General features: G+C 49.1%; 2 protein-coding genes across 7 annotated transcripts in view; one reads left to right on the forward strand and one right to left on the reverse strand.

Annotated features, from left to right (window-relative positions):
• Positions 1 to 342: 342 nt before the first annotated feature.
• Positions 343 to 10,944, forward strand: B9d1 (B9 domain containing 1). Of its 2 annotated transcripts, XM_004647949.2 has the most exons (7): positions 345 to 481; positions 2,245 to 2,313; positions 4,707 to 4,818; positions 7,853 to 7,949; positions 8,291 to 8,353; positions 10,214 to 10,281; positions 10,652 to 10,944. In XM_004647949.2, the coding sequence occupies exons 1-7, from the start codon at positions 419 to 421 to the stop codon at positions 10,765 to 10,767; spliced, it is 588 nt and encodes a 195-aa protein (XP_004648006.1). In that variant the 5' UTR covers positions 345 to 418; the 3' UTR covers positions 10,768 to 10,944. The 2 variants fall into 2 exon arrangements, with proteins under 2 accessions (XP_023563994.1, XP_004648006.1); XM_023708226.1 differs by lacking the exon at positions 2,245 to 2,313 and having other exon boundaries at positions 343 to 481.
• A 3,374-nt stretch (positions 10,945 to 14,318) lies between these two features.
• The window catches only part of Epn2 (epsin 2), a 110,758-nt gene continuing 100,291 nt past the window's right edge, over positions 14,319 to 24,785 (reverse strand). For 2 of the 5 annotated variants that reach the window (XM_004647931.2, XM_023708218.1), the window contains 4 exons: positions 22,590 to 22,751; positions 21,962 to 22,048; positions 19,334 to 19,549; positions 14,322 to 17,034 (listed from right to left, as the gene is read on the reverse strand). In XM_004647931.2, coding sequence (XP_004647988.1) covers positions 16,736 to 17,034; positions 19,334 to 19,549; positions 21,962 to 22,048; positions 22,590 to 22,751 — 764 coding nt within the window. In that variant the 3' untranslated portion in view covers positions 14,322 to 16,735. Of the gene's footprint in view, positions 17,035 to 19,333; positions 19,554 to 21,961; positions 22,049 to 22,589; positions 22,752 to 24,785 lie in introns of all 5 variants that reach the window. The other 3 variants (XM_023708221.1, XM_023708220.1, XM_023708222.1) reach the window with 3 other exon arrangements.

The raw sequence follows: 24,785 nt of genomic DNA on the forward strand, positions 1-24,785 counted from the left end.
CACAGTGCCACCTCGTGGCTAAGGAGTATTTTAACACTTGGTTTCAGGTGGGTGTGAGTCTAAGGAGCTTCTAAGGAGCTTCTCCCCACAACTCAGATTCTCCCGCTACTGCGCTTCAAGCAGAGTGATGCTAAGTCACAGCGAACAAACGTTCCCTGCTGGAGCAACTGTACAAGAGGTCTGTCTTTTTATCTCCAAGAGAAGTGTAGGGTGGCGTAGCCCCGCCCTTCCCCGCCCTCACTAACTCCCAGATGCAGACAGCAGCCTTTAACTGCGCCTGCGCGCCTCCACACACGCACACGCCTTCGCCAACATAATATGTCCTATACGCCACTCCGTCTGTTTCCAAGGCAACCCCGGGGCCTCTAAGCAACCGCGCGCGCAGCCCAGAGCCGGCCTCCTACGCCTTTCCCTTGCCATGACCGCGGCGAATCCCAGTGTTTTCCTGCTCATGGTAAACGGCCAGGTGGAGAGCGCCCAGGTGAGCAGCCCCGGACTGCACCAGGGGCCCATCATCCAGTCTCCTCCGGGTTCTCTTTCCGCAATCCCGAGGGCTGCTTGCTTCCTGGCTCGGGTCGGTGTCATCCCTCTGAGCTGCTCGGTTAGGCTAGGGAAGGCCCTAAGAGGCATGGTGCCAGGTTGCTGGGGAATCTTAGCTTCAAGGTGCAGTTGTAGAAGTACTTCTCGAGAGGTTGAACTGGTACCGACGTCACAGTTTGCCAAGCCTGTGGACCCGGGCTCGGATCGTGTCCACTTGGCTGAGTTACTGACACGAGCCTTCAGTGACTAACGGGAGGAGTCTCAGCGAGCACACAGGGCCTCCTCCTTAAAGGACTGTCTGAGGCGTCTGCGCTGTATGGACTCTATTGCCCCGCTAGCCAAACCCCCATGCTTGAACTTGGATAAGATCAGGATGTTTTATTAGTCTGACCCAAGGATGGTGGTGGTCTTGACTGTTCCAGGGAGAGTGTATTTGTAAGACTGAAGACCCTACTCACCATCTGACCTACAAGAACTATTTATCATAATTAAAACCTAATCTTCACCAGGTGCTCACTTTGTGCAGCACTCAGAGTTCTACACTGCTCTTTCAATCCTCAGAGAAACCTTTCGCGGCATGTGGTGTTAAGTCACAGCGAACAAACGAGAAGTCATGTAAGTTAGGCTCCTCTTCCTAAATGGTTGTAAGATTAAATAAGTCCCTGCCTTATGGCTCGAGAAACTTGCCTGAAGGTAGTGGCGAAGCTGGAATTTGAGCATCGCTTTGCTACACTGTTCTTCCAGGCTGCTGGACATGACTCTCATGAATAGTATGAGAAATGGCTAAGATGGTTTAGGTAGTTCTCCCAGGCCTGATGCTCAGCAGGAATCTGCTGCCTTCCTGGTCCATCGGGATACTACTCCACCCACCCAGCCCCACCCACCTCCACCCTCGGCCTGGCACCCAAAACCATCCTCCTGTTTCCTGTTCTGCCCTGTGAGGATCCCCCAACTGGGCTGGATGCTTTCAGCACCCTCCATCCCTGATGCACTTCTCTCTGGCCTGGGCCCCTCCCTGCCCTCCAGCCTTCTACTCCACCAGTGCTTGTGTTCTGTGTTCTTATGGCTTCTTGGGTTCTTAGACCTTTTGCATAAGCATTATTCCCTTAGATCTCATTTGTGTTCACCCCTGTAGCAGAAAATGGGAACACGGAAAACTGAAACCTGTTTCCTCTTCACAGTCTAATGGGGATGACAAAGACACAGGTAATAGAGGAAAGAACAGAGGCCGAAGGAGCCAAGAGGTGACCCTTACAACAACCTGGGAGTCAAGGCAGGCTCTCTGAAGGGTGTGTTTTGAAGGATGAGGAGTATGGGAAAGGCATATAAGACAGAAGGCAAAAGCTAGTCACGGTGGTACACCTTTAATCCCAGCAGGAGAATCACCATGATTAGAGGCCAGCCTGCGCTACATAGTGAGTTCAAGACCAGCCTAAGCTATGTAAGAAGACCCAGTCTCAAAGAAGTAAAAAACAAACAAACAAACAAACAAAAGAGCCTGAGCAAAGAGGCCATGGCGCAGTAGCAGCTGGGCCTGTCTTTCCCACAAGCTACTTAATCGCAGGCCCAAACCTCGGCTGAACTCCATGTCTAGGTTCCCCAGTGCCTTGTGTTCAGAATTCCTGTCAGATGCTCCTGCCCAGCCAATACGAGGGTCTCAACTTGAGTCCCAGGGAACATGATCCCTATGTGCTTTCTCTGCAGTTTCCAGAGTATGATGACCTCTACTGCAAATACTGCTTTGTGTACGGCCAGGACTGGGCACCCACCGCGGTAAGCTGGGACCTTGGGCCTACTTTACTCCTGGCCTTTTGTGGTCAAGGTTTTTGAAGATGACTCACACACATATGGTCTTTCCAAAACCAACTGAGAAGTAGACAGTGAGGTCAGAGGGGACCTAAACAGGAGATTGTTCCTTCCTTGTGAAGCTGGTACAGAGAATACAGCCACCACTGGAGTCCCTGATGTGTCCCCCATCTGCACACCCTCACATAGCCTTTCCTATGAATTGGCACTGGTGGTCAACAGCGATGAATAGGCAAGCCCCAGACAGACAGCCAGGAATAGCTGAGTTGTAGATGTGCTGGGCCAGTCTGCTCCGCAGGGGTACTGAGGAGCTCCAGAGGATTGGGTCAGATTGGGGGCTCTCATCCCAAAGCCTCTCAGGGAAGTGAGATAAGAGATGAAGAAAGATGTGGAGGTGAAGAGCTCAGCCGGCAATAGGCTTTATACCTGCAAAGCACTTATGTAATCTTATAACCATTTAGGAAGAGGAGCCTGACTTACATGACCTCTCTGAGCCTCAGTTTCATCTGTACAGCTGACCCAGTAGTACCTACTTTCCATTAGCCATCCATTGATATAACTATAATTGAGTTTTCTAGATGTTAAGGATAACCATGGTGATCAAAGCCAGACAAAAATCCTTGTCTTGACAAGTATGGTGGCACACGCCTGTAATCCCAGCACTCAAGAGGCTTGAGGCAGGAGGATCACCATGAGTTCGAGGCCAGTCTGAATGACATAGCAAGACCCTGTCTTGGAAAAATAAAAATCCTTGTCTTCCTAGAGTACATGTTTTTGGGGAGATGCATACTAAGTCGTACAGATTCTTTTATGTTAGCCGATAGTAGGTATTAGGAGGAAAAAAAGAGAGAGAAGGAAAAAAGGAAGGGAAAGAGGGAGGGAGGAAGGAAGGAAAGGAAGGAAGGAAGAGAAAAGAAGGAAAGGGAAGGGAAGGGAAGGGAAGGGAAGGGAAGGGAAGGAGTAGGGGCTGGGGAGATGGCTCAGTGGAATGAGTGCTTCCCTGGCAAGCACAAGGGCCTGAGTTCAATCCCCGGTGGGGAGGAAGGAGAGGTTTCATCTGGTTTCTGTGTTGAGACTATAGACTGGAAGCAAGGGGCAAGAGGGGGTGGCCAGCAGGTTACACAGGGCACAGCTGAGAGAGAGGGCTTTGTGGGTGGTGAGGCATGGCTGAATTCCATGAGGCCTTTTAAGATAGAGCCACCAGGTTTTCCTGCTAGACAGACATGAGGCAGGAGGGAGCCTGAGCACTTAGCAATACAAGAGTTGCTGTCTCTCTGAGAGAAGACTGGATGAAGCAGATTTTGGAGAACAGTCTAGAGCTCAGACTGGTGCATGTAAAACCTGATATGCCACTCACTGGACAGCACGTGGAACTATGGTGGTGGCAGCAGCGATGCTGATCTGGGGTTCAGAGAGGACATAAAACTGGGCCTCACCAACATACAGAGCAATTGAGAGCCATGGGCCAGTGAGGTCATTGAACACAGGTAGAGCAGTGGCCAAAGCCAATCAGATACTGCAACACTACAAAGGGGCGGAGTGACTGAGCAGGAGTCACCCAGGGAGATAAAGACAGCCCGAGAAACCAAGGGAAGCAAGTGTATCAAGCAGCCAGGCAAGTTGGCATATGCTGGTACTCCAAGCTGCTCAAGAGGCTGAAGCAGGAGAATCAAGACCAGTTGGGCCACTTGGTGAGCCCAAACACACACACACACACACACACACACACACACACACACACACACACAGTTTTTAAAAAAAAAAAAACAGCAGAAGCAGATCAGCTTCCAGAAGTGAACAGATCTGTCCGATGTTCCGATGGGTCAATGAGGACAGAAATGACTGCTGGAAATAGCAATCTCAAGGTCACTGTTATTTATAAAAACCCTTTGGTAAGTAGTAGAGCCAGTAGACACATCAGAGTGGACTCACCAAAGAATAGCAGAGTGGGGCTAGTAAGTGTGACAAGTCTTAGGAAGGATTTGCCACTACACGGACTAGAGAATGGGTTGGTAGGTGGAGGAAGAAATAGTTGCAAGAAGATTGGTTGTGATAGAGTTGACATACATGTATGCATGGGTGATACAGGAGAGAAAGTACAGACCTCAGGACTGCCATCTCCTTGGGGCAAAAGGGGAGGTGCTTCTGTGCTCAGGGAAGGGTCTGGCTCTGGTAAGATAATGAATTCATTTACCAGACCTAAGAGGCATTCTGTTATCTCTTAGTTATTTTTGTTTTGCGGTGCAGGTCTTGCTAGAAGGTGGTTGAGTAAACACCTTTCCCAACTGCCTGCTCAAAGTAAGGGGAAGGGGCATGGCCATCTGGAACTCAGATCAGCTGTCCCTGTCATTGTCCCACAGGGCCTGGAGGAGGGTATCTCACAGATTACATCCAAGAGCCAAGATGTGCGGCAAGTGCTGGTGTGGAACTTCCCCATTGATGTCACCTTTAAGAGCACCAACCCCTATGGCTGTGAGTCTGCAGGCCTGGAGGATGGGGGCTTGAGGGGCTGGACCTCTTCTGTGGCACCCCCAGACTAGCTTGTTCCTCATCCTATACCACTGGCCACATTCAGATCATCACTGTTCATCATCTGGGACCTTTTTTTTTTTTTTTTGTAAATTCACTATATAGCCCAGGCTAGTCTCAAACTCACAGCAATCCTCCTGCCTCAGACTCCTGAGTGCTGGGACTGCAGGGATGCGCCACCACACCCAACTCATCAAATGGGATCTTGTACCAGCCTCTGGAGTTCTTGCCCATTTCCTTCTATTTTTTCCTGATCTTCCCCACCCCCACCTCATCTTTCACATGCTAGATAGTAGCCCTTCAAGGCCAGCCAAATAGCTCAGTGGATTAAAGTGCCTGCAAGCAGGTGCAGGTGCCAGGGATTCAATTGCTGGGCCTGCAGTGCTGGCCCTACCCCTCAGGGCACATTGAGACTGGGCGTGGTGGCACATGCCTGTAATCCCAGCTCTTGGGAGGCTGTAAACAGGGATCACTACGAGTCTGATCTAGTAATGAGACCCCACACACCCTGTAGACCCTTCCCTAAAATACAAAAAGGAGGGAAGGAAGGAAGGAAGGAAGGAAGGAAGGAAGGAAGGTAGAAAAGAAAGAAAGAAAGAAAGAAAGAAAGAAAGAAAGAAAGAAAGAAAGAAAAGAGCGAGCGAGCGAGCAAATCAGACCTTCAGAAAATTCAGAGGTGGTCAGATCCTGAGCCCAGCGCCTTCAGCGCCTCCCAGCTTTGCTGTGGTGTTTGTGCTCCAGCTCTCCTCCAACATGTACTCCTCCTGCGCCAGTCCCTCAGGCTTCATCTTCTGAGCCTTATTCAAGCTTTTCCCTCCATCTGGACACCCTTCCCGTATCCACACCTGAACCCCTTCCCAAGGGCTGACCTGCTTGCAGTATTTTCTTTCTGCCTTGTCACATGGTTACCAAGCACCCAGGTTGTTTCCTTTTCCTTAATAAACGCTGCTGTGTGCAAAGCCTGGGGTTCACTCCATGGGCCTGTCCAAGCTGCCCAGGTATCTGCTGGACAGATCTTGTTCCACTTCCTTTCCCATTAGGGAACAGATTCAGCTGGGCATAGTGGTGCATGCCTATTATCTCAGTACTGAGAAGGCTGACGCAGGAAGATTGCCACATGTTTGAGGCCAGGCTGAATTATAAACCTTATCTCAAAAAACAAAAAATGTTTGAAACAGCAACACCCCGTGCCTTCAAATTAACAGTACATCTAAGAGCCAAGTATGGATTTGAATTTAGGCCCATCTGATTTCACATTCCAGGCCTTTCCCAACTCCCTTTGTAATGCTCCACAAGAAGGATGATGCATTGACAGAGGCAAAGAGGTATATGATGAGGCAAGGAGGGTGTAGTGTGAATGGTAGACTCTAGGCAGTGAGCAGCCGAGGATTCATTGAAAAATTCCTTCAACTTTTCTAAGGAGTCTTTTTCCTCCCCCCCCCCTTTTTTTTTGTGTGTGTGGGACAGGGTCTACAGGGTCTCACTGCATAGGTTGGACTTGTAGTGATTCTCCTGTTTTCAGCCTCTCAAATGCTGGGATTATAGGTGTATACCACCATGCCCAGTCTCAACCACTGTCTAAGCGTGCCCCGCAGCTGGGGCTGGCATGGCATGCCTGGGATCAAACCCCAAGTGGCTGTGCCCTGCCTAAGTAGGCACTTTAGTCTGCTGAGCTATCAGGCCAGCCCTCTTTTCCCTTTTTGTTGTATTTATTTTTTTTGAGATAGGGTCTCATTCAGGCTGACCCTGAACTTGCTATGTAGCCCAGGCTGGCCTCAAACTCACAGCAATCCTCCTGCCTCAGCCTCCTGAGTGCTGGGATTACAGGCGTGTGCCACCACTCCCAGATTCAGGGGCATATTTTCTTTGACTATTATGAAGTTAAAGGGGGCTGGCGAGATGGCTCAGTAGAAAAAGTGCTTGCCTGGCAAGCACAAGGGCCTGAGTTCAATCCCTGGTTCTACAAGAAAAAAAAAAAGAAATTAAAGCTAGGAACCATTAGACAAAGGGAAGGAGGAAAAATATCCAAATGTTTGAAAAACAAGAAAATCATTTCTAAAACTAGCCCAGGGGGCCTGGCCCTAGCTCAGTTCTTTAAGTGGCTGCTTCCCCAAAGCTGTCAGGCTCAGGTGGCCGAGGTTCGATCCCCATAACTCAAGCCCGCCAAACCTGCCCTGAAGGCATTCGGAGCAAAAAAAAAAATCCTTCTGCCTAAAACTAGCCCATATGGTGAAGACAAAATAATAATAAAATTAGGAAATATTTTGAATTGAATAATGATGAAACTGTGCAGCTAAGGAAGCTGAAATGCAGAGAGATTATGTAACTTGCCTGAGGTCGCAGGATAGGAGCCTGGCAAGCTGGTTCCCAGCTCTGCCTTGGGCATCACCTGTCACTTTAGGCTGTGATTTCTCCCTTTGTTCGGAGAACACAAACAAGAACTAAGGTGAAGGCACCCAGCTTAGGACCTTGGTGTTGAGGTGAAGAACCTTGATGTGAACAGGAAATGGGTGTAGCTGTGAAGAGTTGAAAAGGGAAATACCTGGAAGGCCTTGCTTCCTCACTAGCTTCTCAAAGAAAACTGAATAGGCCCTTCCACCCTGGTCTCATGAGCCATGCTTTGCACACCTGAGTATGGCTGCCTCCATCAGAGAAGGTGCCAAGGTGCAGCAACAGGCCCTTGCCATCTATAATAGAAACAGGAGCCAGTGCCTGGCATGGAGCTCCAGAGGTGCTGCCAGTGCCCACCAGCTGACAGAGTTGGGACACCACTATGGCTCTTTCTCTGTGTGCTGTAGAGTGCCTGCATGGGCGTCGGCAGAGCCACAGGAAGTAGCAGGACAAGAAGGGCCCCTGTCAGTGGTCAGGGATCCCGTGTGTCTCCCTGGAGCCCACCTGCCCAGTACTCAGTTACATGTCCTGTGCTTTGCCTGCGCCTTTCCTGGCTTCCTCTCATGCCAGCCTTTTCCTTCCCAAGGGCCACAGATTGTGCTCAGCGTGTATGGACCAGACGTGTTTGGGAACGACGTGGTCCGAGGCTATGGGGCAGTGCATGTGCCCTTCTCACCTGGAAGGTAGGGTGTCACTCTGACTGCTCCATCTTTTTCTGGGCCATTCTGTCCTTGAGACTGCGGTACCCTCACCTGGCAAGGCATCTTGGGCTCGGGCTGGGTATGCCTTGGAGTCCCCTGGGCCTGAGCAACTCAGCCTGGAGTGTAGCAGGTGTGGCCCAGAAAGATACCCACGTGCATGGCAGCCATGATGCCAGCAGACCCGAGGGTGAGAAGTGGGCTGTGCCCTTTGCGGGCTACAGTCACCTGCTCTTTGTAGGTTCCATGACATCCTGACAGAGGCTCTGAAAGCACGTCATTTCCGGTTACTGAGCATATTTTGAGTGTGAAAATACTTGTTTCAGGCACAAAAGGACCATCGCCATGTTTGTGCCAGAGTCTACATCTAAACTGCAGAAGTTTACAAGGTGAGAGTTCTATCTGAAGCCCACAGCAGCTCCTTCTGATACACTTGGTGAATGGCTGCCACAGTCCATCCCTTGTGATGTGCCCGGAAACCTTACCAGGCCTTCCAGTTATTCTGCCTCCTGTGGACAAATGGAACTGGGGTCTGGGGTTGGGGCTGCTTAGATTCACTGGGCTCCCTTATCCCTGAGAACATAAGGTTAGCCTAGTAGAAACAATCAGGAGGTCACTGTAGCCAATAAGTCACAAACTAGGGGACGAGGGTGGGGGATTCAGGAAGACCAGGGTGGCAGGCAGGCATGGGCCAGGATGTAGGGCCTAGGGGAGGGCTCAGGGACAGATGCCTGGATCAAACTCAGCAGGAAGCCCACTTATCCTTGACTTCCAAGTAGGAACTTGGAAGGGCCAGCTGACTGACTAGAACACCACTGTCCCCTGCAAGCTGGGTCAGTATCAGGGAGTGAGACTTGGTTAGAGCCCTGGTAGGCAGAGGAACATGTAAGAGCTCAGGAAGCCACAATGAACTCTGAGGCCTGCAGAGGGGAAGGGAAGCACAACATTCCCCAACGTGTGGGTGCCCAATCCTTTGAAGCATCTCTGGGAGGCCACTACATGGGAAAGGGCTTCTTAGCCAGATGCTCTGGGCCAGTGGCACCTAAAAGTGACAGTGTATACCCCCAGAGCCATCTGGAGCCTCTGGGGAATCAGTGGTCAGGTAGTGTCTGTGGGGTTAGGGAAAGGGAGGGGTTTAGAGAGCCCCACATGTCCATCCTGCCAGTGTTTGCCCTGCTTAATATTTCATGGCCCAAAGAAGGAGTTTGGGCTTTGCAATGAGAGGTCTAACACTTGTATCACTGCCAAAAGCAGGATGCTGGCAGTACCATGCTCCCTCAGGAGGCTCTGAGGAAGCCCCCGCTCCTGCTGCTTTCAGCTTCCCACAGTTGCCCATCTTCCTTGGCTTACGGGTGCATCTCTCGTCTCTATGCCTCCTCTATGTGTGTCACATCTCTCTGCATCCTTCCATGAGGACAGTGGTTACATTAGGGCTATCTCAGATAGTGTATCGCTAGGATTATCCCGGATAATCTAGGATAACCTCCACATCACAAGATCTTTAATATTGAACATTCATGAAGAATCTCTTTCCAAATAAGGTTGCATTCAGTTTCCAGGGTCAAGCATCTAGTGTCTAGTATCTCTGGAAGCTGTTAGGAAAGGAAGATGGTATGCCCTGAAGCTCAGGCCCTCTCCTGCTGGAAACAGCCCAGGCATAACCCCTTGCATCCAGGGTTAATGTCAGCCAGAGTGCTACAGTGCCCTGCTGACTTTTTGGCCTATCTCCTGCTCACTCCCCATCTGCCTGCTCTTTGTCTGCCTTTATTCTCAGACCACTAGGCCCTTGCCTGGAACATTCTCCCCCTAAACAGTCTGTCTGTCTCAACCCAATGAGCAAACCACATTGCAGACCCAAGGAAGATGTTGGTGAGCATGGGATCTGCCTCCACAGTGGAGCTGTGTCCCAGGCCTCAGTCCTCACAGCCACCTGTGAGATGAGTACTGTTAGAGCCTTGCTGCATGATGGGGAAATTGAGGCACAGACAGATGGTGCCTCTGCCCACCCACTGGGAGTCAGTAAGCAGCCCTCTCTCACTGTGGTCTCCAGTCCTGCCTTGAGGCCCTGTAGAAAGCAGCACATGAAGCCTGGGCCCTGCGAAGCATCTTGAAGAGTGCTGGTGCCTGTCCACAGAGAGGATACAAGCAGTACATTGTATTTCCATGGCTACCAAAGGGCTATGTCCAGTGTCTGATACCAGGAATCTCCACGTGGGACCTTGCTTATGAATGTTCTCCTGTGTCCCCAGCTGGTTCATGGGACGACGGCCTGAGTACACGGACCCTAAGGTGGTGGCACAGGGTGAAGGCCGGGAAGGTAAAGCATGATGCCCCAGCCCAGAGGTGGGCTGGAGCCTGGAGAGGGACCTAAGAGGCCCTTAGCACCCAGGGTTCCAGAAGCAGATGGGAGTGAAGGTCAAGAAACTGCGAGGCACCTGGCACCTGGCACTGCACAGGGAGATGGCCCAAGTTTTTCAGAGTGTTTTGCAGATGAGCATCTAGTTGGGACAGAGGGTGTTTCATGTTAGTCTGTCCCATTGTAGCCTCTTGACTTCCCAGTGAGGGACACGGGTAAGCATCTTCATCCCATTTCACAGAAGAGGGCACTGAAGCTGAGAGGTACGCAGAGCACCCTGGGTCTGCCTCTGCCCAAGCTAGCCCAGCTGATGCTGTCTTTCTGTCCCCAGTGACCCGAGTCCGCTCTCAGGGCTTTGTCACCCTACTTTTCAACGTGGTAACCAAGGACATGAGGAAGCTGGGCTACGACACTGGGCCTGCAGACACACAGGACATCCCCAGGTGAAGACACTGGCTTCCTGTACACAGCCATCCTGAGTCTGGCTGGGTAGCTTAGCAACCCCTCAATACACAAGGGCTGCTTTCTGGAGTCAGCTCCTGACCCAGCAGCCTAAAGTACAGCCTGGTGCTACGGGGGGCTGGGGACCAAAGTTCTATATATAATAAAGTCAGTTTTCAGACAGCTGGGCTGGGACTGTTTTCTCTTCCCCATGTCACCTCCATGCCTACATGGGAGCAGGCCTGCAAGACTCTGCCTCACCCTGAGCCTAGCAGAGGTGTGGTGCTGGGAGGCCGCTTGGGTGGCAAGCCAGGATGGTAGCTTTCACAACCCTAGTCCTGCTGTTCATGGCTGTCGCCTTTTCAGCACCTCACTATGGAGCTATATACTCTCCTGCTCAGTCCCTGGAACTGCTTGGGACAACTGCTCCATTGCCAGCAGCCTCCCTTGGTATAGAGAATCCTCTTAGCAGGAACTGGATAGTGGGGGGCCCTGGGTACAGGGACTCCTGGCCTGCCTCCTTCACAGCCTGAGGATGGGCTGGAAACCTTCCAGGATGGGAGGCTGCTGGTTAGAATGCAGCTCTCCATTAAGCTCCATAGGCCAGCACTCTGACATCTGTGAGGGTTCTGGGACACCACAGGAAGGCCTGAGATGAAGCCTCTTCTCCATGCACACTGCTTCCCCTTCTACAGCCTCAGGTGAGCACTGTGGACAACCTACCATAGAGCTTCACTTAGTGCATTTCCACACCACTTCCTCCTCCAACCCAGCTTCCAGCAGCCCCAACCTCAGACTACACTGTGTCACTGACAACAGGCCTACATGCTTTTTTGTCCAGCTATTAGCGACACTGCAGCATACAAGAGTGATCCCTCCAAAAACCTGGCCTCTACCCCCTCACTTACACTGAGCCTGACCTCTACCTTTCAGCCACCAATTTCTAGGGTTAGAGCTGCTTGTAACCAGCTGGAAATGGGTGGCTGCAAGGAAGAGGCCAGGTTTTGTTTTGGTACTGGGGATGGAACCCAAGACTAAACTGCATCCTCAGCCACATGCAGAGTTTTGACAGATGCACAAACCAGCTTGAAATGAGGCTCTGAATGCCCCTCCAGGATGACTGTGAGGTCAATTATGTGGTTGCTGAGCTGACGGCTTTAGGGTAGAGACAGAATTTGCAGTGGGGGTTGGCTATTGTTTTGCTGTCACAGTAAAGAGATGAACTAACTCAGGAAGCAACTTCCCAGTTTGTAAGCAAAAATAGGACAAAAATAAAATCTTATAAACTGTTAGGGCCAGCAAGATAGCTCAGTGGATTAGTACCTGCTTAAGCAGATGCAGGGACTGGGGTTCGATCCCCGGCTTGCTGTGCCAGCCCCAGCCCCGGCCCCTGGTGCACGCTGAGACAGCGATTGAGACCTGGCATGGTGGCACGCACCTGTAATCCCAACACTTGGTAGACTAAAAACAGGAGGACCACTACAAGTCTGATCTTTGTAATGAGACCCTGTACTAAATACATTAAAATATGTAAATAAAAGTAAACTTGATATCAAAAGGCTAAAAAAGCCAAGAGCAGTGGCACACATCTGTAAACTCAGCTACTAGGGAGGCAGGAAGATTGCCAAGTTCAAGACCAGTCTGGGAAATACTTAGTAAGATCCTATCTCAAAATAAAACCTATGCCACTCAGTGACAGAGTGCTTACCTAACATGTACAAGGTGAAAAAACACTGCCAAAAAAGGTTGAAAAGGGAGACTTTCTAGAATTGATGATAAAGTAAGATTGAAAATTGCTTTGGATAATAAAGACCTAATTTAAACACAAAACTAGTTAAACACAAAAACTTTTTTTGGTAAACAGCAGGTGATGGGGTGGCCCTCCCATGGTGGTCCAGATGCCTTCTTGCTAATTCTGCTAACTTGAAGTGAGAGACGGCAAGAAGGCTAAGGCAGGGCATGTCTAAGAATCGATGAACGTTTGCACTTGTTATCCACTGTATTTCTATTGACAAATTACTCCAAAACACACTCCATTTTTATGGCTCATGATTCTTTTTTTTAATTTTATTTATTTATTTATTTATTTATTTTGTGTGTGTGTGTGTGGCCAGCTCAGCCCACCAGGGGGTGGGGCTGGCTGGCATGCGGTGCTGGGGGATCGAACCGAGGTCCCTGTGCTTTGCTAAGCTTGTTCTAAGTAGGTGCTTTAGACCACTGAGCCATCTCACCAGCCCCTGGCTCATGATTCTTTAGGTGAAAAGCTCAGCTGGGCTGCACCACCTGACTCTCACTCCTACAGTGCCTGCTGCCCAGAGCATGCCCATGTCCTGCCACATGGCCCCTCCACATTTGAACTTCATGCAGCCCGCCAGCTCAGCTTCCAGCTGATCAAGTCATGAGAACCAGGCTATGTGCACACCACATACAGGTATTGAGCCCTGGCCTGCCTCAGGCCTGGTGTCCCATCAACCCAGCAGCGTAGGAGAGGACTACTAGGAGACAGGCCCCTGGTGATGGTGGTGGTAGTAGTGGTAGTGGGGGTAAGCAAAGTAATTCTAACCAAACTAATGCCAGATATTTGTACTTGGAACTAATGGGAAACAAAGAATAAGACTGGCAAGATGTGGAGGGAATGTGTTTCCACAGGAGTTGTGCACCCACACCAATGCCTTTGACTTCAACAGGTCCAGACTAGGAACACACACAGGCAGCAGACAGAAGTGGAGTGCTGCCTCCCTAACCCGCTGAGCTTTAACATCCACCTTGGCTATAGTTAAGGGGATATAAGATAGGCCAGGCCTCCCCCATAGGGCAGAACCTGAGACATCAGGCAACACCTTCCCCCCAGAAGAACCACAGCCCTCTTAACTTCTTCCATCCTTTCAGGCAGTGCTATCTCAGAGGTCTGGCACTTTCAAGGACCAATGGTAGTCCATGCCTCCCACTTTGCTCTCCCATGAATAGTCTTACCTGTGAAAATCATCCCTACTGCAATGTCTCCTTTCTGTCAAGGTGTGGTGACCATGTCTGGCTCAGCCTGCCTTGTTGAAGCCCCTCCACCCATCACACCCCATGGGGACCCTGAGCTTTGAGCTGGAAGCAGGGACTAATGAATGGGTACTTCCAACCCATGTGTAGAGTCAATGTTGTGGTGACCCAAGGGCCAGCTGCAACAGCACCTTGCAATGTGTAAAGCAGGCCCATTTCCTATTCCCCCTGAGCAGAAAGGAAGTTGGAACTACCTGACAAGGTAGCATGTGGCAGCTCCTCCCACAGCTCTTCAGTGGCACGAACATGAAGTACAGAACATGGAAGACCTGTGAGGCCTGGCCTTGCAGCTGGCATACTCATCGCTACCTCCTTCAAAGCAGACTCCATCATTAGAAGGTAACAAGGAGTAGAATGCAGGAGAAAGGGATTTGGGCACTTCCCCAGCATACTCTTCAGACCATCTGTGGCAGTGGCCCTCTAAAGGTAGGTTTCCTACCCTCCGTCCCAAAGGTTCAGGGCCACCAGATCCAGGCAGTGGCCTAACACGTCAAGCTGTTCTGGGCAGAAACTGGCTCCCTCACCTTTCCAGGACTCTCCTGCAGCTCAAGATGGGTAAAGGACACACCCAAAAACTGCATCATGATACAAATGATAAATTATATTTATACAGTAAATAAGTATCAACAGTCAACACAAGTTCAAAACCAGCCACCAACCCCTAGGACTGAGAAATGGCTGGGTGACTTCCTCCACCATGGTGCTCATCAGGAGGGGCACGGTGGCACGTGTGCAACACGTGTGGCAGCGGCCGGTGACTTCATGATCAGTGCAGCAGGCAACAGGAACAATATGCACTCGGGATGGCCTGTGCCAGGAGGTGGGGCAAGGGGCTATCTTCTTGGGTCCTGGTGGCCCAGTGGTTCTTGGGGCCTCAGTCATGTCAGGAAGGGCTTTTGTCTATCACAAAAGCATCACTGACCCCAGGAGCTGGGTCTGGTGTGCTGACCTGTAGGCTGCCAGGCTCCACACCACTGGAGAGAAAGCACCATCATGGGCAGGTGTCCTCCTCCACAGCCACACTGCCTCTCCCACTCCCCTAGCCTTCCTGAAGGACACCAGAGTCTAAGGCCAGTCACAGGCCTGCAGTTCCAGGAAGGGTAGCTGGTTGGGAACTTGGGCCTGGAGCAAGGGAGAAGAGGGGGTGGAGGGGTGGACCTCAAACAGGACTCGGAGCAGTGCTCACTCAAGAGCCGTCATGGCCTGCTTGTAATCCAGGGACCACTGTGATCCCTTCTGAGCTGGCACAAAAGGTCAAATCTCTTTCTGGAACCAGAGGGGCGGGGGAGCTGGAGCTTAGAAGTTGGTGTTGCAAAGTGAGCCAGGAAGACCTGCTAGGCTGCCAGGACTCAGGGGGACTGTCCCTTCCCTGGGGAAAGACAAGTCCTCTCTGGTCTATAATTTGGGACTTAATACTTTTTTCACAGTGGTGAGTAGGGTGAGGACAGCAGGAGGTTGGAAGAGGGAGATTGTATTAGTGCATGTTTGTTAAAAATCTATCCTAGGTGACAATTTTCTCATCTCCAAAATAAGATGACTACTTCTCAGCCTGCAACCTTTGTCTGGAGCTGGCAGGTAGGTGGTTCAAAGCAAGCCCTGGTCCTTTACCCCTACCTCAGTCTGGAGACTGTCCCCAGGACCCACGGGCACAGCCGCCCCTCCCACCTAGGACATCACTGTTTCCACTAATCCCATTGTTAACCTGAGTTAGAGGTGAGCACAGATGCAAGGCTAAGGTGCTTCCTCCACCACTGACACACTGTAAACAGAAGTCCCTATTAATCCCTGTGTGCCTTTAATTAAAAAGGAATTAGTTGATAAAAACTGGTGAGTCATATTCCTATGTTAGATTTGTTTCCTTTATCTTTTATGAGGATGGTATACTAGTAAGAAAGTCTCTCTCTGGATCTAGCCAAAAGGGCTGAGAGCTGATTGGTAGTTCACCAAAAAAGGGAGACAGAGAAAGGAAAAGGCAACTAGAGGCTACAAGTTTCTGTCACTGGTAGAGGTTTGTTTTTTTCCTTAAATAAACATCTTTTTTGTGTAATCAAATTCTCATACTTTTTCCTATAAAGAATTTGCTTTAGGTTTTCCATAAGGCATGTTTTTGTCATCCAAACATCTCTTCCTTTTTAAGTTTTCTTACAGAGTTAAAACCATAAATAAGATTTAAACCACTAAAATGACATGTGCTAAGATCTTAATTCAGCCAGACCTGGTCAATTCTATCAAAACTAGACAGTTAAATAAGAACCACGTTATAAAAATATTAGCCAAAAAAAGACTATTAGATAATTTTGCAAACTCAAATATGAAACTGTACTAAACAAAATATGTGCAAACGTGTATAAGCATAGAGCCACGTGGCAGGGTTATGCTCAGATTAGTTTTAAAGCTCGCTCTAGTGGATTTAATTCAAAAGTTGTCCATGGTAGCAGTGTTTACTTTGAACTCACACACTGAGTCAAAGGAAAATAAAATATGCACAACCACTTCTCCAAAGGTCAGTGTCAAATGGGGCTGGCACTTCATCCTGTCCATACCCAGGACTGGGGCTGGGTCATGGGGGACAAAGACAAGGCGACTATCCCACGTTCTGGGCTAGGCAGCGTCTAGGGACCCTTGGGCTGAGGCTGGGGATGAGGACAACACTGACAATTTCATTCTGCATCTGCAGCCTCAGAGGAGTCTGGTCAGGCCAGGGAAAAGCAAGTGGTCCTGCCTCAGATGGCAAAGACACTCCACACGCCACTCAAGTCTGAGGGCCAGGGCTATAAAGGGCAGTCCTCTTAGCAAGAAGCCAGTGCCAAAGGCCCTAATACCCCACTTCACACTCAGCCACCAACCCAAACAGTCCTCGCTTAGTATCCTCTGGCAAGAGTGCTCCGGGCATTTGCTCTGGGTGAGTCCCAGGCCCAGAGCACTAGAGAAGGAAAGGGTTGGTTGTGCCGGTGGCCTGTGCTGCTGATGGAGGCATGCTCACACTGCCCACCATGTTCATCGTTGTGGGGCCCAGTGGTGGCAAGGTGGAGCCACCAGCCCCCAGAACTGGATGTGGGGCTGCTGAGGTCATGGGTGCCACAGCCATGGGCTCCACCCCTGTGCTAGGCCCAAAGGATGTGCTGCTCCCCAGGACCGGGCTCCCTCTCAGTTGGTTCAGCGTCAGTGGCTGGGGCTGGTTCACCTGGAAGGGGTTAATGGGGGCCGAGGTGGTGGTGGTACCTGGGGAGAGAGCAGGAGGACAGAGGTTGAAATGTTAGGAAAGTAGTGTCCCCTCCAGTGGTAGGGTACTTCCACCCTCAAGAAACATAGCTCTCCATCTGTAGAGAGCTATGTTCTGATTTTTATTTTTGAGAGAGAGTCTTACTATATATTTCAGACTGCCCATTAAATTCACTCAGCGTCCCAAATGCTGGGAATATAGATGTGTACCACCACATCCACCTCCATGTGGATTCTGAGCCTCAGATCAGGACTACATATGTTCTGGTTCCTGCTGTACCCTGAGGGTCCTCGTTAGTAGTGGCTATATCCATAGGAAACATTAGCAAGCATTTGCTGACTGCATGAACTGTCCTGTTGGGGGCCAGGAACTACAGCTGTGAGAAGCCTATGACTTGTCCAGGATCATAGAGCTAAAAAAGCGCTAGCAGCATGCTAGACTCAAGATCCCCAGGTCCTCTGCAGGGCTAGTGCCCAGAATGCTGTCAGCAGCAAATAGCTGCTCTATGTCCTCACTGTATCTGCCCAGCTAGAGCCCCACATGCCTGGGAGAGAGGAGGGCTTGGGGTGTGCAGAAAACACAGCATGGCTTTCTTAGCAGTATTCATGTGTCACCCTGGGACCAACATAGCAGCACTGTGAAGACTCGGGGAAGCCTGCTGACCAGCCCTGTCTCACTCTGTTTCCCACCTCCCTCTAGCAGAAGTGTCTTCCACCCATAGCAAAACAGCTAGGGAGTCTTTGCTGAGAGATGTGGTGGTGACAGTTCCGAATCTCCAGCCCAGCCCATTTGTGCCTGCCAAAGCAGCATGCTGGTCAAGAGTGGCCCAGTCACCACCATGGAGAAAAGGCTGTTTGCTGTTCTTTGATACTAAAGGGGGAAGGGGACTCATCTCCTAGGTCTGACATGGGGGCTCTGAGAATCACCACCCCTGGTTCATAGCTGAGGAAAAGAAGACCGGAGAAGGGTAGCTGTCCAGCCAGGAAAGGAAACCAGAACTGCATCTCTGGTCCATGCAACCATGACAGCCAGGACTACCTGTGTGGCCTGGAGAATGGTCCTAAGTGTATCTGAACCTCCTTCATCCTGGCTATGGCCCTAAGGCCCACAACAGGTTCAATGTCCCACAGCTCCAAGATATCCTCAGAGATAAGGACAGAGCCATGCACAGGAGCTCCTCTGGACCCTGACTGCTGAGGGTTGAGGTTAACAGGAACTACTGGATAGGAACAGGCTTCAGGCTGATGGAGGTCCTCAGGCGCTAATTCAGCTCTACCCATGGAGCTACCCTCCCCTTGGCTAGCATATTCTTCCTAACCTAGGCCTCATGTGTGGGACCCAGCAACTCCACACATTCACTTCAACCTAAGGCCACAGCCTAGGCCCTCTAGAGCCAATGGCCACTACTCTGTAAAGCCTATGCAGGTCTCTGTTCCTTTTTAGCCTGGGGCCTGGTCAAAGGCTCACACATTCCTGCAAGACCTTGGAGGAATCTGCCAAAGGAAGAAGAGCTTCATAGGAAGAGGTCATCTAGGCTGGTTGGAGAAGGAAAGGGGAGGTGGATACTCTAGGCAGGAAATGGAGTGTCATGCCCCAGAGGTAAACAGGAGTCTGTCAGGTTTGAGAATCACAGAGCTCAGTGCTGAGGATTGATGTACAAGGGGAAGGAAGATGAAGGGGCCAGACTAGAGATGCCAGAGCCAGAAACAGTAACCCTGGATATTGAATCAAGCAGCTGAGGGCCTGTTCTATAGCCAACATGGAGCCCCTAAAGGGCACAGTGCAGAATTCTGCAGGAGGGGAATTGGACTATAGACTATTGGACCCTTAGGCCGCCTAGAGAAGGGCTTATGTTAACAGGCCACATTAATTTCTCCCCACAGGGCAGATATTGGGTGGCAAACTCTAGCCCTTCCTCACACCAGCACTCTGCCTGCCCCCACCTGGCCCAGAACCAGTACTCCCTCCAGGGTCTCCCTGCCAGGGCTACCTAGCTTCAGTCTGGTTAAGTCTCAACTGAGAAGTCTCCTCATATCCTCTTTTAAATAGCAGCTTCCATGACCCACCCCATGTGTCCGTGAAGAGGGATGGTTGTATATTCCTGAGCTCCTAATGGTTCTGCTCTTTTTCGACCAGAAGTAGGAACAGCTCCTGGAGCTTTGGCTGTAAACAGAACATGGTAGGAACAGCCCTCCTCCCCACCCCCTAAGTGGAAAGGAATCAGCTAGAGGGCCATCACACTTGCAGTTTAAGGGTAAGCAAAGCAAGCAGCCAGATGAGGCATAGGCATATTCCTACCTGGCGCTAGGAAGGGGTTAAGGGACTGGGCCGGTGGTGTTGGCCTGGTCACCAGTGAATCCAAGTTCACCAAAGCAGCATTGGGGCCCAGGAATGACTCGGGTGTTTTCCGGGCACCACTGGGCTTGCTCGAGGCAACAGTCAGGGGCTGAGACTCAAAGGGGTCAGGGCTTGTAGCTCCATTGTTCTGGGATGGCAGAGAGGCCGCAGACTCGGCTGTAAGACAAGGACACACATGGCATGGTGAACATGAGTTCAGGCCCCAAGAACACAGACATTCCTGATGTCAAAGTTCCCAGCACAAACATATGGCATACAAGACATGATGTCCCCACCAGTGTTCTTTCCAACAGTCCCAAGTAGAGACACATAGCCAGGGAGCAGGCAATAAGCCATTTGTTCACATAACCAAACACCAAAATGCAGGGACATCTGAATAGTTAATGAAGAAAAAAAAAAGAAAGAAAGAAAAAGAAAAACCTATACAAAAGTTAAAAAAAAAAAATTAAAAATAACATATACAGAAAAATCCTTCAAAAATGTTAGGATGTTATTTTGGTTGGTGAGGCATGGATAATTTTTTGTATCATTCTATATTTTCACTTCCTACAATGAACACAAATTTATTGAGAGTAAAAAAAAAAAAAAAAAAAGAAAACTGTTGTAAAATTTAGTCAACAGAGGATGTGCTGAAGTTGGTTGGCGGGGATGTTCCTCTGGCTGGGATGCACGGTGGCTATGTACTCAGTTGTATAATCACACTCTCACTCGGTAATGCAACTTGTATGAACCCAGCCTCAGGAAATAATGCAAAATGTGAGCCAGATTTAAGGACAAATGTTCACCACAATGTTATTTACTTTGACAAAACAGGAAATGAATCTACAATGTCTTTCCCCAAAATGATGATTAAATACAGTGGTGCTTCAGTTGATGAACTTAATTCTTTCCATGATTCTGGTCACAAACCAAGTTAGAAGAAAACTGAATTAAATTCAATGGTTAAGTTCAATATTAACCTTATGGGCCAGGGAGATAGCTCGGTGGACTAAAATACCTGCTTAGGCAAGCGCAGGGACCTGGGGGTTTGATCCCCAGTACCACATGCTGTGCCAGGCCCTCCCCCAGGGTGGGCTGAGCCAGCCAGAGTCCAGGATTGGTAGTGCATGCCTGTAATCCCAGCGCTGGGGAGACTAAAAACAGAAGGATCACCATGAGTCCAAGCTATATAGTGAGACCCTGCAACAACCAAATACATTTAAAAAAAAAAAAAAAATTAACCTTATGGAAAAATTTGATTCAGTTCTCCTCCAATTGGGTTTGTAATCAGAACTGTGGAAAGGGCTGGCCAGATAGCTCAGCGGATTAAAGCACCTGCTTAGGCAGATGATGGGACTGGGGTCCAATCCCCTGTGTACCATGCCAGCCCTGGCTCCAGCCCCACCCCTAGGTCATACTGAGCCAGCGACTGAATCCTAGTGCTTGGGAGGCTGACAAGAGGAGAATCACTATGAGTCTAATCTGTGTAATGAGACCCTGTACTAAATAAATAAATAAATAAATAAATCAAACAAACCTGTGGGAAGAACTAAGTTTGTGAACTGAGGTACTACTGTAAATTATTGGCAAGCAATCTGTATATGCTGCCAAAGTAAGCACTATTACTGAGCAACTTTTTAAAGTTATGGAACATGTATTCTGTTATTCTATAAAAACCAAGAAGAGACAGGACTTGACTTTATCTGATACTGTGAGTTAAACAAAAAAGACTAAGCCTGTAATCCCCAGCACTCGGAAGGCTCAAGCAAGAGAATCACTGTGAGTTTGAGGCCAGCCTTAACTACATAGTGAGACCCTGTTCCCCCCCCACCAAAAAAAAACTTCCAAAAACCCAAAACAACAACAAAAAAGACTGCTAAGAGTTCAGGGGGAAAAAGCTGCATGTGGTAGCATAGGCCCAGCAGGCCTGTGGTTGCTGTTGGGGGCTAGTGGGGAACAGAAGAGACAGGGGCAGGGGAGTAGGCAGGAGAAGGGGTGGGAAATGGGGAAGGCAGTATGAAAAGCAGAGGGAAGAAAAAGCTAAGAGGCATGATTAGAAGGTGAGGAAGGAAGGAAACTGACCAGGACTGGGGTCTCCTATGCAGCAGCTGTCACCTGGGGCTAAGGGACGAAGTAGGCAAACACTGGCCTTATCCATGCCCAAAGGGAGGTTGTCTGGGAAAAGGAGATGTCTTTGGAGATGAGAAGCTCACGGGAAGCAGGTGACTGGACAGGACACATGGGGTGGGCCCACAACACACTGGAAAGATGGAGTAGGAATAGGGCATATGCATGCAGCTGAGTTGTTCTGGCTGACCTGGACAGAACAGCTCAAGGGAGAGGGTACCATACACAAAAAAGGTACTCCACATGAGGGAAAGCTAAGAGAAAAGAACCTCATAACTTTTCATTGTCAATGTGTGAACTCCCAGAATTAAAAGTTTCAGGCTTTCAAAAAAAAAAAAGTTTCAGGCTCTCAAGATCAAAATGCAAAGAAAATGCATGAAATTGGCAGATACGAAACCTATTATTTTTGCAATAACTGAGTGGTCAAATGTACAGAATATTATGGAAACTACCTTTACCTACCTGTTTTTTTTGTAGTTCGGAGGTTGTCAAATTCAGAGAAGTCATCTTTAACTGTACCATTGAAATTATTGAAGAGCTCAAAGGACCCTGTGGGGACACAGAGGCCAGTAACTGAGGGCATCCAATGCGACTCCACAGGGCTACAGGTGCCCAATCTATTCTGAGGTGGGGAGGCCTCTCCCACTCATTCCACCTCCTAGGGAAGAACTCACTGGTGGACTGGGAAAAGGACAGCAGGGGGTACAGAGACCTCAGCCTCCCCATGCAAAAGCAGGGGCACCAGCCTCCATTAGCCCCATCATAATGGAAGGTGCTAGTGAAGGTACAGACACACTTGTGAAATGAGTGTCAGTACGAAATGACTTGAAAGAGTGATCAAAGTCAACCCACTGGTCTAGGGTGAGAACTGAACCATGGCTGGGGTCCCCATGTAGCACCTCTCACAATACCCTTTGGACAAGCCCCTCGGAGATGAGGGTGCACAGGTGGCTTGTAAACTCCTACTTTCTCTAGGGTGCTCAGGACACAGGGATCAAGATCAAAAGCTAAGGGGGTTAGAGGAGCAAATGCAGCAAACTAATAGGCCACTGCCAGGGAGAAGTGAAGCTGCTGGGCTTGGGGCTCTCACCCGAGGCAGATACAGGCTTGCCAGCCGAGGGTGCACCCCAGGCATCCGTTGTTTTCCCAGTACTGGGGGCAGGTGGTTGTGAAGCTGCCCAGGGGTCAGAGCTCTGGGGAACAGAGTGTGTGCTGGCTCCCCATGGGTCCACAGAGGCCGCTGGCTTGGCACCTGCAGAAAGGTAGTGTCAAGACTTAAGAGATGGGGGCTGGTGAGATGGCTCAGTGGTCTAAAGCACCTACTTAGAACAAGCTAAGCTAAGCAAAAGCACAGTGACCGCGGTTCAATCCCCAGCACCACATGCCAGCCAGCCCCGCCCCCTGGTGGGCTGAGCTGGCCACACACACACACAATAAATAAATAAATTTAAAAAAAAAAAACAATAAAAAAAAAAAAAGACTTAAGAGATGCCTTTGGAAAATTCAGAGCAGGTGGGATGAGGAAAGGATACCCTAGTGGGCCACACTGGAGTTTCTGCCCTCTGTCAGGTAAGGAAGTCACCCAGTAGACTGTTTTCCCCCCTCTGGGAAGACCAGGGAAATCTCACAGCTGAGATCTTCCCATGCTCCCTTCCATACTCCGGGCTAATATTACAAGGGGCTGCCCAGGCCAGCCCCACTTCAACAGACTATGGGACAAGCCTCTCTCCCTAGAACCCAGGCTCTACCCAAAAGGAGCCTGACAGTTTTCCCACCCCACCCTGGCTGTCCAGAGCCCCTGGAGGCACTTCTCCCACCTGCTTTGAGTGGTTTCTGCTTTTTGAAGGAGTATAAGATGGCTATATACTGAATAAAAAGAGAAATAATAAAACAAACAGCTATGTATGCATTCACTACCCGCTGAAGCAAAAAAAAATACTTTCAAACTGTAAGTGGTAAAATCAACTTAATGGGTCACAAACTTATTTTTTTTTCCTTTGAAAATGGATCTTGCTATGTAGCTCAAACACCTCTTGACCAACCCTTCTGCCTTGGCCTTCTGAATGCTGGGATTATAGGCATATGCCACCACATTTAGCTCACAATTATCTTTCTTTGAATTGAGAAAACCTACATACATCTAAAGTATCAGTCTTAACATGTACATCTTCTAGTCGCGACAATGTTCACCACACTTGAACATGCTACTTACTGTATACTATCTTTGTAGCCAGCAATACTGCTGTGATTAAGGATTGGAAGTTATTCTAATTATTGAATCTAATAATTATTCTAATAACTGTCAATCCTAATAATTTATCTACAAAAATGTCTTAGATCACCTGCCAGTCACAAAAAAGTAAAAAGGCTGGATATTACCTCTGTCTTGCTCTTTATCTCACAGGATCAATTTCTACCATTTTAGCATCAAGTATGTAAGCTATCCACTTTTCCTCCTTTTGAAAGCCTTTTTTTCCCCCCAGAGTCAGGGATTGAACTCAGGCCCTTGAGCTTGCCAGACAAACACTTATTCAACTGAGCTATCTCCCCTGCCCTTTAGAAGCCTTTTATCAGGTTATGGAAATTCTTCATTAGTCTAATTTTGCTAAGAATTTTGCATTAAATGGCTGATGAATGTTATTAAACTGTTTCTGCCTCATTAATATGATCATGATTTTTCTTTTTATCTGTTAATTGGTACATTAATTTTCTAATGACTCAGTTCTTAGCAAGTTTTTCATTATTTTTTCTTACTTTCCTGATTTTGAAATTCTTTCAGTAGAATTTTTGTATTAATAGTCATAAACAAATGTAGCCTGGGGCAGGGAGATAGCTCAGCAGCATGAGCACCTGCTTGGCAAGCACAAGGTCCTGAGTTTGAACCCTGGTACTGCCTAAAATGTTTGCTCTCATACTATGTGTCAGGCTCTCATGTCCTGGTATGACAGACACATCAAATGAGTAGGAATATACCCTGTTTTCTTGTTCTCTGAAGCTTATACAGAAGTGGAAATGTTTCTTGAATGTTGTTAAAAATTTTGTCTATAACACCCTCTGAGTAGATTTGAGGAGGGAACATAGTTTAAGTACTGATTTAATTTCTTTCATGATGATAGAGCTGAATCTAGCTGGGCTTGGTGAAGCACATTTGTAATTCCAGCACTTTTGGAAGCTGAGGTTGAGTTAGAGGCCAGCCTGGGCTACAAAGTGAGTTCAAGGCAAGCCTGAAAAGCACAATAGAAAGCCTGTCTCAAAAATACAAAAACAGGGCCGGCAAGATAGCTTA

This window comes from Octodon degus, unplaced genomic scaffold (genome assembly GCF_000260255.1).
Source record: "Octodon degus isolate 3935 unplaced genomic scaffold, OctDeg1.0 scaffold00342, whole genome shotgun sequence".
Classification (NCBI taxonomy): domain Eukaryota; kingdom Metazoa; phylum Chordata; class Mammalia; order Rodentia; family Octodontidae; genus Octodon; species Octodon degus.